Below are 16,737 nucleotides of genomic sequence, written 5' to 3'. Positions count from 1 at the left end.
TGAACGTCGAGTAAATTATACGCCACTAAATGTTGCCACAAAATTAAACAGTGGAGCTGTGGAAGGGAATCGACTGACATACTTTCAGAAAGAAAAGAAGATGAGACTGTGGCAATGGCAGTAGATTTGTATTCGAAGCATTCCGTTTCAATTCCCTGTCCTATAATTCCGTAGTAACTTTTAGAGTTTTTTCTGCATCTTTTGGAGCCAACTTTGGAGTGGTTCGCTTATCATTGTTACATCTCGAATACAGTCCTCTTAGGAAGTGAATAATGGTCGCTCTGTCACTTAACACAGTATTCGTGAAAGTGGAGTGACATGGGGAATATTGTTAAGCCATTTTTAATCTACCAAGAGCGCGATATTCAAAATTAAGGACTTAAAGGAAATCAATAAATTTGACGGAATTTCCGAGGTGAATATCGTTGCAAGATCATGTGGGCCTGATTATGCAGGACGTTTTACTAAAGGACATGGTTTGGGTGTGAATATCATTTCAAAAGCATCGTGTACATAAGTCTTGGCGTAAAAAAGACAGATCTGTATTCTATTCATGGCTAGTGGAAGCAGTATGAATACTTAAAAATAGACTCAATTGCTGATTCACAAACGGAAATAGTTCTGCTGTGACAAGAGAAACCTGCACAGAGGACAAGGAGACATCACTGATATAAATTTTTAAAGATAACATTCGTTGTTTTGTCGAAAAAAGTAGTTTTGGGCTTCCTACAACTTCGAGGTTGCCACAGACGAAACTTTGGTGGAAGTGTAGAAAATTTCATGTTGTTTGGGTAGCTATATTCCGCAATAGCTGGAATATACAAAATGAAAATCTTTTTTTGTGGTAAGTGTGCTGCAATTTAAGAGTGTGCCACACAAGGGGAGTTTCGTTTTCACTGACAAAACATTATTAGTGATAGATCTGTAAATTTAACAAAAAAAAAAAATGGTTCAAAGGGCTCTGAGCACCATGGGACTTAACATCTTAGGTCATGAGTCCCCTAGAACTTAGAACTACTTAAACCTAACTAACCTGAGGACATCACACACATCCATGCCCGGGGCAAGATTCGAACCTGCGACCGTAGCAGTCCCGCGGTTCCGGACTGCAGCGCCAAGAACCGCACGGCCACCGCGACCGGCTAAATTTAACACACATTATTCATTTCTACATCACAACAATTATCGTTTCTGCTTATGACTGTGGCGTACGGTTTAGTTACAACGTTTATTACTCATTGATATCTGTTGTGAAATCGACAAGCTTTTCTCTCGTTGCTAATCAAAAAAACGCAGTTGTTCTTCCATGCTTCACAAGCTTTTTCGGAACCTGCTTTTCCTTTTGCTGCACACCGAAGCAAAGTAATGAGTGCAGTACAAACCACAGTAGAATTTCCATGAAAACAACTTGTGTGAAATTGTACAAAAGTTTAATAAAGTGAAAAGAACACAAGTGCAACAAAAGAAAAGTCGCGTTCCTAAAAATAGAAAAATCTCGAAGAGTGGCCCAAAAACAGACAACAGCCTCTGTTAGCAAAGAGAGAAAAATTTGTCGACCTCAGAGACTGTAATAAACACACGTAAGTAAAAAAAACCTTTTCCTAATCTGTAAATATCAAAATTTAGATACCTGTTATGTACACGCTATCCAGTCAAAAGTATCAGGACATCTATTAGTGCTCATTAACGAGGGGTGTGTCGGTCTCCGTCTTTACAACGACTTGAACTCCGCTGTGGACGCTTTCAATGGGGTTCATCCATCTCTGTGGAGGAATGGCAGCCTATTATTCCTCAAGAGCCGGAACTAGAAGAGATAGCAATGTTGGACGATGGGGTCTGTAATTAAGTCGATATTCTAACTCATCCTGAAGGTGTTCCATTGGGTTCATGTCGGAACTCTCGGGAGGCCGTACCATTTCGTTAACGTTATTATCCACAAACAATTCCCTTACATGAGATGCATTATGACTGGGTGCATTGTCATGTTGATACAAGCTGTCATCGTCTCAGAACTGTTACTCTACTGTACGCACGACACAGTGGGCGTGTGTTCATACTCTTGCGTTCAAATGTTCAAATGTGTGTGAATTCGCCGGTCGGGGTGGCCGAGCGGTTCTAGGCGCTACAGTCTGGAACCGCGCGACCGCTACGGTCGCAGGTTCGAATCCTGCCTCGGGCATGGTTGTGTGTGATGGTCTTAGGTTAGTTAGGTTTAAGTAGTTCTAAGTTCTAGGGGACTCATGACCTCAGCAGTTAAGTCCCATAGTGCTCAGAGCCATTTGAACCATTTTTTTTTGTGTGAATTCGTAAGGGACCTAACTGCTGAGGTCATCGGTCCCTAGACTTACACACTACTTGAACTAAGTTAAAGTAACTGATGCTACGAACAACACACACACCCATGCCCGAGGGAGGACTCGAACCTCCGGCGAGAGGGGCTGTGCAATTCGTACTCTTCCGTATTTAGCGTTTTCATAAGCGCAGTAACGGGACGACATTCTAACAACGAAAAATACCCGCGAAGGGTACCTCGTCTGTACTTCACTGTTGGCACTACATATGATAGTAGGTAGTGTTCTCCAGCCATTCGCCAAAGCCAAACCCTTCCTTGGGATTGCGAAAGAGTGTAGTATGATTCATCACTCCAGATGATTCGTTTCTGTTTATCCACTGAGCAGTGTCGCCGTTTTGTATACTGCAGGCGTCGTTTAGTATTGACTAGAGAAACTTATGGATTATGAAGAGCAGCTCGATCATTCTACCTCACCTTTTTAACTCTCTGCGCACAGTCATTCTGCTAGATGGACTGCTGGTGGCACTTTGGAGGTCAGGAATGATTTTTCCACTGATTTCATGCCATTTTTTGGAACCATTCCTGCAGTACTCGGCGGTACCTACCCGTTAATACATGACGTCTACCTGCTATTGGTTTACCTGCGGTTATTCCTTCGCGTTTCCGCTTCACAATCGCATCACTAACAGTCGACTTAGGTAGTTTTAGAAGGACTTAAATATCTCTCAGGCATATTTCATTCCAATGATATCCAGTTGTGTTGGTGGGTCCACCTCTCGTAACATCTATTGGTCAATTCCACTTTACATGGGGGTGTCTGGACTCTTTTGCTCAGATAGTGTGTTTGTAGAACCACCATTGATGATGCTTTGTCAGTAAAACCGAAACGTGTCTGGTGTAACACTCTCTTGAATTGCAATGCGCTTACGACAGAAAAGAAAAGAAATAATATTTGATAGCAAATTTAGTTTTCAGCAATACTGGACATTCGCAAACAACATGCTGCAATAATTTACATAGCGAAGGCATTGCTGATTACACCTTGCCATTAAGTGTCATTGCTTGCCACAAACTAGGCACGTTACTGCCGCGAACCACGTTCCACACGGAAACAAATAGCCATGTTAAGTGGACTGCCGAAAATGTAGTAGCTAGCGAACATCACGAGCCGGCCGGGGTGGTCGAGCTGTTCTAGGCGCTACAGTCTGGAACCGCGAGACCGCTACGGTCGCAGGTTAGAATCCTGCCTCGGACATGGATGTGTGTGATGTCCTTAGGTTAGTTAGGTTTAAGTAGTTCTAAGTTCTAGGGGACTGATGACCTCAGAAGTTAAGTCCAATATTGCTCAGAGCCATTTGAACCATTTGAACATCACGACTGCAAATAACGTTAAAATATGCACCATTCCAGAGTTGCGGTTGGTGACTACCGTAACTGTCTCCGTGTTTATGTCTTGGTAACAGAGAAAACAGCCCACGATCCAGCAGCCAGCGGGCCCCCATTTCGCCATAGTGGGCCCGCAATTGTTTGCGAACTATTCTTTCGGTGGTGCGCTTATCCCGCTTCCGAGATAGCCAGACGAGATTGTCACGCAAGGTTCTCGCTCCGTGGTCACACGAAACTTCCGCGAGCCCGGCACGCAGGCGCACTCTCCACGGTGCACGCACAAACGGGCACGCACTCCAGCAGCGCTGGCAAGCCTTGACGTAACACTCGCTACCCAGGCCGCGAGCCCGCGTGGGCACAAACAGCTGGGGACGAAATAGCACGCCGTGACGTAACGGCCGATCCCGGATCTCCATGTGACTGACTCACTGGAACCGCGTCAAGTGCGCCACTTCTTTCATTGTTCGATTAATGTAAACAGTCAAGAGGGTCGCAGTGTATCAGTTACACTACTGGCCATTAAAATTGCTACACCAAGAAGAAATGCAGATGACAACCGGGTATTCATTGGACAAATATATTATACTAGAACTGACATGTGATTACCTTTTCACGCAATTTGGGTGCATAGAGCCTGAGAAATCAGTACCCAGAATAACCACCTCTGGCCGTAATTACGGTTTTGATACACCTGGGCATTGAGTCAAACAGAGCTTGGATGGCGTGTACAGGTACAGCTGCCCATGCAGCTTCAGCACGACACCAAAGTTCGTCAAGAGTAGTGACTGGCGTATTGTGACGAGCCAGTTGCTCGGCCACCATTGACCAGACGTTTTAGTTTGGTGAGAGATCTGGAGAATGTGCTGGCCAGGGCAGCAGTCGAACTTTTTCTGTATCCAGAAAGGCCCGTACAGGACCTGCAACATGCGGTCGTGCATTATCCTGCTGAAATGTAGGGTTTCGCAGGGATCGAATGAAAGGTAGAGCCACAGGACGTAACACATCTGAAATGTAACGTCCACTGTTCAAAGTGCCGTCAATACGAACAAGAAGTGACCGAGACGTGTAACCAATTGCACCCCATACTATCACGCCGGGTGATACGCCAGTATGGCGATGACGAATACACACTTGCAATGTGCTTTCACCACGATGTCGCGAAACACGGATGCGACCATCATTATGCTGTAAACAGAATCTGGATTCATCCGAAAAAATGACGTTTTGCCATTAGTGCACCCAGGTTCATCGCTGAGTACACCATCGCAGGCGCTCCTGTCTGTGATGCAGCGTCAAGGATAACCGCAGCCGTGGTCTCCGAGCTGATAGTCCATGCTGCTGCATACGTCGTCGAACTGTTCGTGCAGATGGTTGTTGTCTTGCAAACGTCCCCATCTGTTGACTCAGGGATCGAGACGGGCTGCACGTTCCGTTACAGCCATGCGGATAACATGCCTGTCACCTCGACTGCTAGTGATACGAGGCCGTTGGGATCCAGCACGGCGTTCCGTATTACCCTCGTGAACCCACCGATTCCACATTCTGCTAACAGTCTTTTGGATCTCGACCAACGCGAGCAGCAATGTCGCGATACGATAGACCACAATCGCGATAGACTACAATCCGACCTTTATCAAAGTCGAAAAAGTGCTGGTACGCATTTCTCCTTCTTACACGAGGCATCACAACAACGTTTCACCAGGCAACGCCGGTCAACTGCTGCTTGTGTATGAGAAATAGTTTGGAAACTTTCCTCATGGCAGCACGTTGTATGTGTCGCCACCGGCGCCAACCTTGTGTGAATGCTCTGATAAACTAATCATTTGCATATCACAGCATCTTCTTCCTGTCGATTAAATTTCACGTCTGTAGCTCGTCATCTTCGTGGTGTAGTGTAAATTCTTAACAACTTGTCACATCCGAACGAATGTCGAGAACTATGAATTAACTTACACTTAACAGCTGTGTCTTCACTGATTATGATCATACTTACGGGTAAAATGAGACTCGCACAGAGACAGGAAACTGGACGTTTCCTTTTGGAAAGCAACGCTATGTAAATCAGAATATCTTACCATCATTCAAACCGTAGCTTATTTTACCCCTCTGTTGATCAGAATACTACAAAACTGTTTTTATAGAAATAGCAGTTCTACACATATACTTTACTGTTTTTAGAGCCCCTGCCCCAATCTATAAAAACGGGACCCTGATAGAATCGCTTTGTAGTCCATCTGTCTGTTATGAACCATTTTTCTCAGGAATGGGTAGACGTGTCAAGTTAAAATTTATATGACGTATTACGGTCTACGGTCCCTTGGTAGTGTAAACATTTTCATCTTCTAAGTCATTTCAGTCAATAGATACGGCCATTTATAAACCAGAGGCACCATAAGTATCAGCGAAGAAGACCTGCAAAAGACCATGCATCTTAAGTACCTAGAGTCTGTCGTCACCTCAGACTGCAGCACGACTCTTGATACTCGGATGAGGGTGAATGCCGCATGGCTCAAGTGGAGACAGGTCACTGGAGTCCTAAGCGATAAAAAGATGCTTCAGTATCTAAAAGCAAAAGGTTTTAGGAAATTACTGAAGGAAAATGAAGCTTTCTTCGAAAAGGACTGATCGAATTGCTTCCCTCTATCTCTTTCTCTAACGTCTTCGTTGCCGTTGTAACGTTGAACCCTGCCTTTTGGATGTGGTTCCCACTACTTCCTGGAAATTCGCAAAATATATAATTTCAATTGCACATTTAATTTCTTTGAAATAAGATTCTTTTTAATTATAAACGTTAATCCTTTTCAGATTTTGTTGAATTTAAGCTTTGCATTCCATGGTTTAGTCTTGAAAAATCGGAATATTTGCTTACTTAACCTGCTTAAGGAAAACGGTTAACCGTGTCTGGATTAAGTGTAAAAATTTTGTAATTTTTCTCTGCAGTTCCTTCAGGTTTTTGGCATACGATACCATGCGCGGTTGATTTCTTCAAACATTTTTTTATTCATTCTTTCCCAGCGAAATTATTGAGCTATTTGTAGTATATTTGGTTAATTATTTCCATAATGACTGTTCTAGTTTATGACACCACACACCTCTATTACAAGCAGAATAGCTTAATATTAATTCTTGTCCTATCATTGCTAACGAACGTGGCTCAATTTTCCACTCATCATTGTCACTTATCTTATTTAGGACCGTACATGAGCGTTTACAACTGATGAAAAAGAGCGTTTATTCACAGTAAAGATTGTAGGTATTTAGTACGTAGTATTAAGTTCACTTGACATAAGAGTAATCATTGTCACTCCATTGCGAACTGAATCATATCACTTCCGTGAACAGCCCACTCCATTATTGTCAGTCAAAGATGTGCCTGAAATAGCACGTGCGCGCCAGAGATGCAAATAAGTAAAAACAAAAATCATATAAAAACTCTCACACATTCGTCGCGTTAGCATACACGATCCTCACAAGTTGCTAATCTACTAAGAAATTTATTGCTTATAACAAGAACGGCCGCAGAAATGACTTCAAGAGACATTCGCAACTGACAGGTGATGTCAATTGAGAGCATAACTTTCTACGGTCAAAAAGGCATCTACAAATAAACTTTTGTGTCTCAGTATCGGATTTCTTCACTACCATCATTAATTACGTCTCATTGCAATGGTCTGATTTACTCTTATTCATAGTAATTTGAAGTCCTCTTCATAAACGAATTTCCACTGCGTTTTCAAATTTTCGAAGTGAGTAGTTCGAAAATTTCACATAAACAAGCTAAGAGTTGAAACTGCCTGGCAGATTAAAACTGTTTGTCGGACCAAGACTCGAATCGGGACCTTTGTGTTTAGCCGTCCTCACAGCTCCACCAGTACCTCATCTCCTACGTTTGAAACTTCACAGAAGCTGTCTTGCGAGACTAGCAAGACTAGCACTCCTGGACATATGGACACTGTTGAGACTTGGCATAGCCAAGATGGGGATGTTTCCAGACTGAAATTTTCACTTCGGTATGAAAATTTCATTCTGAGAGGAAACGTTTGCTGACAGAAGTTCATATCTATCTTCAGAGTTTCGATAAGACAAATTTTGTGTCAAAGCACACAAATTCATAGTAGGGAAACGCCCATAATTGGAACAGAATATTCGACCTGACGGTTATCATCCCAGAGATCATTGTTTTTAATTTCCCAGAATCCTTACGTCAGAATAACGCAACTGTAACAACAGTGTTGGTGAAAATTGTTATGTGGGCTGGGAGCGGAGCGTGCTTACGTGGGATACTAACAGCGATGCTCCCACCCAGTTACTACGTAACTTTTAGACAGCCAGCAAATTAATTGCTGACATTTAAACTGCACACAAAGGATCTTACTATAACGTAAGCATTCATAACACTTTTCTTACATTGAGTTAATTAACATTTAACGTAATGAAATAAAAGACCTTTTTTGTCTTCCGTTAATCGAATTTTTATGTTGTTCACAAATTGCAACATCTTCTAAACTTAGCAAGATAATAAAGGCCAGTGAAGCTTGGTCTTTTCTGAATTTTCTTCCGACCAAAAAGTGATTCTGGCAGCTAGAGTCGGAGATCTTAGTTAATCCTGCCTTTTAAGTTCTTATGGCGATCTTTCAGTAGGAACTTCCGCACTCTAATTCAACTAATCAAAAGTCAAGCATGAATTTCATAGACCTAGCTTAAAAATATTTTAATAAAATTAAATATTTACAAAGAATTTCAGTCCCCTATTTCATCCCCTTAATGGTTGAATTTCCAAGAAACACCGAACACGTACCATTTTTTATTTCTAACACAAAAGTCAAATATCAATTTTCATAGATGTAGCTTTAAAAGTGCTTTTAGTACTGTAGTAATGATTTATTTAAAAAAAAAAAACGGTCTCCTACTATTGTTACTCTTGGTGGTTGAATTTCCAAAAATGGTATGCGTGTACTTTAATTTTCCATAGAGAATTTAAGTACCAGTTATTGTATCTCTAACTTCACATTAACCTTAATAGCGACATATTTTCAAAAAACTTTTCATCCCCTACTTCACCTCCGTTGGGGCTGAATTTCGAACAGCCCCTTACTAAACGATGCCCACCTTATAAGATCAACACCCTCTCTATGTTTCAAGTTTCTATCCTTAGTGCTTTTGGCTGGGCAATGATGAGTCAGTGAATGACAGGCAATGATGAGTCAGTGAATGAGTCAGTCAGTCCAGACGTAGCCTTTTATATACACAGATTATTACAACAAGAGCACTCAATTCTTACTTATCCTAGCTTTTCTATGCCCTTAGTTCACTGTTATACAAGATCCTTCTGAAAAACAAGGTTTTTGTTAGCGCGGCAAGCACCGGTTCCTTCACCTGTTGATCGGAACTCAATCAAGGACCTCTTAAAGCAGATTTAAATGGATCAAATCTGCAAATGGTTTGGCACATCATCAACAGCCACACGTCTGTTATTCGAAATCAAGGCACGGAGTCGTTCGTTAATGGTATCAGCTGTGGCTCTGTCATGAAGCCCCGCTCTTCCCTCGTCCACTTTGGAACTGTTCAGTCCAGTGGTAAACAATTCGCTCTGACAAAACGTTGAATCCGTATTGCCCTAACAGTTTTCTGTGAATTGTCGCTTCTAGTATACCATCAGACCATAAAAAAGGAGATTACGGTACGGTAATCCTCTATGGCGGGGAAGTCTTTAGGTCGCAACAGCGAAAAACGGACTGATGGGGTAATGCTGCAACCAACCACAGGCGAAGCCAACGGTGTCACGTAGCAGCTGGAGAGGGCACAAAGCCTTAGAGCCAACCATTTCTACAAAGTCTCTCGGGCCAACCTAAGGACAATAAGAGCGTAATTGCGGACACTTATTGACTAACCCCGAACTTTCCTTGCCTCGCGATGTGTCCGCAACGCAACCAGATGACAGGACATTATGAAAACAGACAAACTGCAGGGATGGGCTCTCGACTGGAAATGGAGGAAGAAATGTCCTATGAACGTGTGTCTGGAAATGCATCGTTGCCAAGATGGATGGCGCTGACGAATGAAAGTTTCTCTGACCACGTGTCGTCAGTTCCTTGCGTGTTGCAGGCTGTGTGATTTACGCAGCGCACTGTAAGCAGCAACATGGTCCGATGATGATGTTCGTGTATGGCCAAGCAGATGGAAACGGTCGAGAGGAAGCACTGCTACACCGAAACAAGTACTCTCATAGTCACCAACCACGTCACACAAAATTTCCCCCAGTTTTGGCGTTTATATGATGAAGGGTTGTTTCAAACAGACGAACGTGCAGGGAGGCGGTGGACTGTTCGTACACGAGATTTGGAGGACTGCGTTCTGCCTCTCGACCGTTTCCATCTGCTTGGCTCTACACAATCGATATCTCATAAATACCGGACCATTCTGCGTCAGTCATACAGCCTGCATCACACAAGGAGCACACAGAACGTGGTCTGAGGGGACTTCTTCGCTCATATTATATGTGATTCGTGGTAATTTCGAGGTGCATACCTTCAAAGTGGGTGAAGTCCCAACAAGGAGCCGAAATTTGGTTCCTGACATAGTTCACACGACTACCGCAGAATAGGACGTATATCGAGTTCCCCATATTTAGTATCTGCGAAGAATTGTTACTGTATGGTGATTCCGTGATGTTACAAACTTTGAGGTAGGATGGAGAACGGTAAATTTATCAATATGAGCTAAGGGTCACTGGTCCGAAAACGACCGACTCTTAAAGTAATAAGCGTAAATCTTTGTGCTACAAGTATATCTGACAGTGGAATACGTATAGCAGTACGTTGTTGCTAAGATTGTAAGACAGGCAACATTCAGAGGTCCAGTATATATGGACCCTAAAACGTGTACCTTAAGAGCTATCAGCACTAGTTCGATAAAAGTGTTTCTGAGCAGCGAAGATAAACAAGTGGTGATAGTTCTTAACGTATGGATTTTATAGCCCATATTAACTGGACTTTTTGTGCTTGTTTTGGTCCACACAGCCACCTCTGAAAGTTGCCTGCGGTACAGTCTTAGCAACAACAGGACTGGTATATGTATTCCACTGACGAATGTATCAGAATGATTTCCACTTGTAACTTACGATTCGGTCGTTTCTGGATCAGTATCCCTTACCTCAAATTAATACATTTACCCTTCCCTGTAATACCTGAAAACTTGTAACATCATCACTGAATCACGTGAAACCTCCCGTTAGAAAAAATTATGAATGACAATGCTGGTAAACCTCTTACGTTATTTGATTTTCAAACAGATGAGCAAAGCTGAACATACTCAGACATTTCTCTCTTTTCTTTTTCTGTTCATCACCAAACCGCCACACAATATTTTTAGCGCAACGCAATCTGACTTTCAATAATCCCAACAAAAGAATGGCCCTGACTAACAACAACCTATACCTTTCATGAATCACTTACCTCACAAAAATCTTCATTACTCGAACTACTGCAATACAGCGAGCGCCAATACTGCCAGCTAAATAAAAGATTCTAACTACTGAAGTCACTAACTACTGATAGGCATACTTAGCAAATGAAAGATTTTGATAGAGAACAAACAATGTATTTACCTTAATAGTGTTCAAAAGTCATAATATATATATCAGTCCATGATATCCAATATTATAAATTTACTGTTTCTGATGGACACACGTCCAGATCGTCCGCTCTCAAAACTCCGCCATCTCTCTTCCCACATCCACCACTACTGGCGACTCACCTCCAACTGCGCAACGCTACGCGCTGTTCACATCCAACTGCTCAACACTAGAATAGCAAATATTCCAACAATGCAAACCAGCCACAGACTGCACACAGCACAGTCAGTGATTTTCATACGGAGCGCTATGTGGCGTTACCAACATGAAAACCTAAACAGCCTACGTACTTAGCAAACAGCCTGCTTACACACGCTATCTCTCTCTCTCTCTCTCTCTCTCTCTCTCTCTGTGTGTGTGTGTGTGTGTGTGTGTGTGTGTGTGTGTGTATATGCGTGATTTTGTGTGGATTTCTTCGGCTGCTTGATAACTTGTATTTCTTGTTGGTTCGCTTGTTCCCGCCAGTAATGCTGACCCTCTCTGTCTGCTTGCAGAAGCCGGACTTCACGCTGGACAAGGCGGCGGCCGAGCGGCTGATGCGCAACATCCAGAAGGCGAAGCGGCGCCGCTGCGTGTGCCACGCGGCCACCTCCTTCCTGGGGCTGGCCGTCTTCCTGCTCTCCGTGATGCTGGTCAGCCTCGCCATGACGGGCGGACGCCGCTACTTCGGCTCCCTCTGATCTGGCCCGACCCGATGTGATCCAGGTCGCAATCCCGCCTACGCTTCAGCCTCTGCGAGAAGGGACCGCCGACGAAACCTGTGTCTGTGAGAGTCCGTGTGCATTCCCGCTGCAGTGTAGCATTCGTCGTACCTGACTGCAAGACAATTTGACGCACTGGTGCTAGATGATTTCGTCCCCGAGAGAAACAGAAGGCAGGAACCCTTCCATATTTAGAAATCCGTATAACCATAAAGTGCTGCAGTATTTCGCCGCCCAAATACAAAATGCTCTGTCCATTTATAATCAGGAATGAAAAATTTCCTCACCCTCGACATAAAACACATATTTGATACAGAATCTCTGCTTCACTTCGCTATTCGCTAAGATTTCATTTATTTCACTCAAGACCGTGTCAGATGATAGTTAAATGGCACCACGTCATCTAACTAGATATCAGAGGCACTGATCACTTTTTCTTCCCTCCAATCTGGGTGTGATATAATAGCGTGAACGTTGAACGTTTACTGTTGCAATTCTTTGGCACCGACATACAATCGACGGTAGTAAGAAGGAAGGAAGGTAGGTTAGGCCTTAACTTCCCGACGACACCGAGGTCATTAGAGACGGAGCACAAGCTCGGACTGTTTCAAGGATGGGGAAGGACATCAGCTGTGCCGTTCCGAAGGATTCATCCCCGTATTTGCCTGGAGCGCTTTAGGGAAATCACGGTAAATCTAAATCTGGATGGCCGGATGCGGATTTGAACCCTTGTCCACCCGAATGCCAGACTGGTGTTCTAACCGCTGCACCACCGCACTCGGTCCAAAAGTAGTCAGTAGATGGGAACAGACTGTATGTATCTTCAGCAACAATAACTAACCTTTGCTCTGAAATAATCCTTCAGCAAATGAGCAGACACAATGTCACTGTTGAATCTTTTCATTTTTAAACCATATTTTTTTTAAACGAAAACTGACGTTTATGCTGTAAAAATACACAAACTTTTCCACGGTCATGAAAGAATTCAACTTCACTTCTTCGAAACGTTTAAGCGTCGATTAACTTTTTGCTCGTATTAATACAGTGTTTTCCAATCTATACATTACGTGAAACCCATTTTAATGTCCATTTTTATGGCGGAAACCCTGGTCTGTTTCTGTAGTATGGTTTTAATTTTGTATATATGTTACAAAACGTAACATGCCTCATGTTTATGATGACAAACAATAAAGTGCAGTACTTGTGGGTGCATTCTGTGATAAGGACGATGGTGGCGCTTCGAATCGCCTGCTACAATCACACCTTGTGCACTTGTTCCCTCACTACTGAGTTTAGCGACTACATGGTTGTCTCCCAGTCCACGATATAAATGTAAACGTCGTGTGACTAGGGCCTCCCATCGGGCAGACCGTTTGCCGGGTTAATACAGCGCATTCGTAACGACTATCCAAAATAGTAAGTGGAAGCGAGGTTTAGATGTCATTCTATTTCTGTAATGTCATAGAAACATTAATTTTCATTTCTTGAATGTAATGAAAAAAGTAACGTAAAGTTTGCAGAACTCTTTCAGGGATCTCCACGGAAACACAGGGTTACGCAAAACATAGTTTAAGAAAGCTGCGTTAATGGATTTCAAAACACAATTCTCATTTCTGACACTGGCAGCACTGCATCACCAGTATGGAGACTTAATTCCGTCGTTGTACCGTACTGAGTGAGATGGAGCACTGGTTAACACGTTTGGTCTCATGATCACGAGGAGTGGGCATACAAGTGAATCCACGTTCACAAGTTCAGTCACCAAGATTTAGACTTTATCTGGCTTTCCTAAACCGAATAAGGTGAGCACAGGGATGGTGTATTTGCAAAGGATGCGGTCAGATTCTTTATCCATCCTTTCTCTAATGACCTCACCCGTTAGTAACACAGTAAACAAAAATCTTCCTTCCTTATAACCATGTTTCATCCAAGACGTTTGTCGCTCCACTGCCCACAAAGAAAAATTACGCAGATTCTACGGCTGTACTACTTGTTTGCACGAATTTCATAAATTTCCGTAAAGCCTTGTCCTGAAACATAGTCAGTGCCTCTTTGCCCTCAATGCACGAACGCCTACCTGCCCCCCCCCCCCCCTCCCCCTAAGACCGTGTGCCTTCTGTATCTCGGGGACTGCTCAACAACTTTCGCTACGCGTGCTGTGTGGAAACTGATAGCTCGACATCAGAGAGTTCTCCTCCTCTTTGCCGCGCTGGTGCTGCACCAAGCGGGTGCTTAGAGGTGGTTTTAGCCCCAGCAGAGGCACCAGTATCTGACCGCTCGACGTTTCCCCGTGAGATTCGGCTGTTACACGAACGACCGTTTGCGCGGAAGAATGGACAGATCGCTGCCATGTTGGACGAACCACGTCTTTTTCTTTCTGCGCACTGAACGACAGCGGCCTTCTCAGTTCCCACCAGCCCGGAGACGCGGTGAGGTAAAGGAGAGGCCGAGGGTCTGCGAAGAATTTCTGGTCTCCTTGTGATAAAAGAAAGACTTTTCATTCTTCGACACTGTCCGGCCCTCTGGTCAGGGCTATAAAGTATTTATTCTGTAGATATGTAGATACGTTAAGTCCGTAACCATTAAGTCATCAGGCTTGTATTATATATTTATTTAAGTAATTTAAAGGTATTTAAACATCAAGTACTTCTGAAACTGCATGTCGTTCGACAAATTGTGGTGTGAATGTGGCTAAAGTTTGGGTATTGCAAATGAGCTGGTAATAATACAACTGATTTCATACGCTTTTTATTCGCCTGTATGGCGAGATACGCTTCACTACAAACGACGTTTGACCAGCCATCTGCGCCATGAAAAAAATACCATATCATTCTTACTGTATGTGTGTCCGTGAAAGCAAAGATTTTTATGCTCATCTAGCCACGACTATGTATACCCCAATGGAAACTTTCGTTGTAATTTGTGAATGATTCTAGTATTACACTTTTCTGTTTCATTGTAACTACTTGATTACAGGGTGCAAATCCAATGTGTACACAATATTTTATGATAGCTTTAACGAGGCCCGGACAGAAACCAGAACTAAGTACGCTGAAGCACGACGAAACGCCTGATGTACAAGCCAAGTGAAATGTGTAAGGGACTTTTGGAGTGCGTGAAGTATTGGATGGCGGTTAACGCCATTGTGATTTTTGTATGTGTATTTTGTGATGTCACAGATGCTTGGAATGTCTGATACGTTTCAAGCTGCACTTATTTTCTATGTCATTAGAGTGTTAGATTATGAGTTTAGTATATAGGAGCCAGACTTATTCTGGCAAATGTGCCTATTCGGAATACTCCTTTTATGAGCGAACATAGCGGTTGCATGTGATCTTGAGTTTGGACGCTCCACCAAGTGCCAAACCACGAATTGCCAGCGTTCTCCATCCTATGGACAGAATGTCATATGCATCCTAGTTTTCGTACTACTTGACCATCATTAACTTCAAAAATAGAAAACGTATGCGAAAATAAATCTTTTTCGAACACTTCTTTGGTAAAAAAATCGTATTAGTATCTCCTAAGTCTTCTCCTCTTATAACGAGAGTATAATTCCTTAGAAATTTCTTGTACATTTAGAGACATCCGGAATACGATACAATCTTACAGTAAACACTCTGTTTACCAGCCTGGATGATTTGTGGTTCAAGGTTCCTGAATACTGCAGTGACTGTACGTTATAGCGACACAATGTCCTAGGGGAGACGCTGGTGAATCGTATTGTAGACTGTACGAATGAGTTCGAATATACCACCTATAGCAGTAGATGTAATATTTAACAATCTCAATAAAAATATCTGTATAACTAATGTTTCCTTCTCTCTTTTCTTCCTTACTCCTGGTATAAATAATGGATGATACACGATTCAGGAACAGTTGAATTACTTTCAAGTCTTGAAGCCGGTACCGGAATTACTCGTACCACCTTCAGCAATAGTTACCAAGGCGTCGCTTGTTGACAAACAGCCTCGCATTCAGTTGTAAATGACATAGCGTCACGTTACTTAGTGTCTCATTTTTACCTTTATAACTGTTTGTCCTGGTAGTCGGCAGTCACACAATGAATTAAAGTGTTTGAAAATTCATCTTCATCCAATCATTAGTGTTTAACTGTATTTTAATTTGGTATTTTAGTATTGTTTCTTTGGGGTAAGTAACAAGGAAGCATCGACTTACAAAATGTGTCAAGAAAATACCCTTGAGAACTTGTAGAACAACTACATTACGTTTGACCAAATCCTGAAAAATACTGATGCATTCCACATGAATAACGAATAAAATCATTACAAGTTCACGGTATAAAGCAATATATCAAGGATTTGACGATAGAAAGCGCGCAGATTTAAGAAGCTTCCCATCATAATCATTCCTCTAACATCCACTGCTGCTCGTTCAGATCACTAGCGATACAAATACATATTTCTCCTGTACGTTTTCTGTCATCCTTCCACCATCCATTTGGCTGTCATTTCGATCTTTCCCTGTTTCTTGGAAACGAGTGAAGGCCTTACGTTTTTCATTTTCCATCTGTTCGCCTGGTCACATGGCTCACTCGCCAAGGATTCGTTTCCAGTACAGTCATAATTACATTTTACACTGTATGTAGTTCCTTGACACATTTGTCTGTATCCCAGCGATGCATCCTCCTATTGGCCCTTGAGCACCTCTCAGTTTTTGAATTTTTTTCCCAACGAAAATCATAGTGCCACTGCCTTAACTGT

The 16,737-nt window shown here is 42.7% G+C and overlaps 1 protein-coding gene across 1 annotated transcript in view; it reads left to right on the top strand.

The window, feature by feature from the left end:
• LOC126482070 (gametogenetin-like) overlaps positions 1–15,825 on the top strand; it is a 406,404-nt gene extending 390,579 nt beyond the window's left edge. Inside the window, exon 8 of the mRNA XM_050106046.1 lies at positions 11,807–15,825. Within this exon, the coding sequence (XP_049962003.1) occupies positions 11,807–11,992 (186 nt within the window). The 3' untranslated portion in view covers positions 11,993–15,825. The remainder of the gene's footprint in view (positions 1–11,806) is intronic.
• Positions 15,826–16,737: the final 912 nt, after the last annotated feature.

The sequence above is a fragment of the Schistocerca serialis genome, chromosome 5, assembly GCF_023864345.2.
Source record: "Schistocerca serialis cubense isolate TAMUIC-IGC-003099 chromosome 5, iqSchSeri2.2, whole genome shotgun sequence".
NCBI classification, from domain to species: Eukaryota; Metazoa; Arthropoda; class Insecta; order Orthoptera; family Acrididae; genus Schistocerca; species Schistocerca serialis.
Note: the sequence above shows the minus strand (reverse complement) of the source record. Positions and strands in the feature narration are given on the sequence as shown.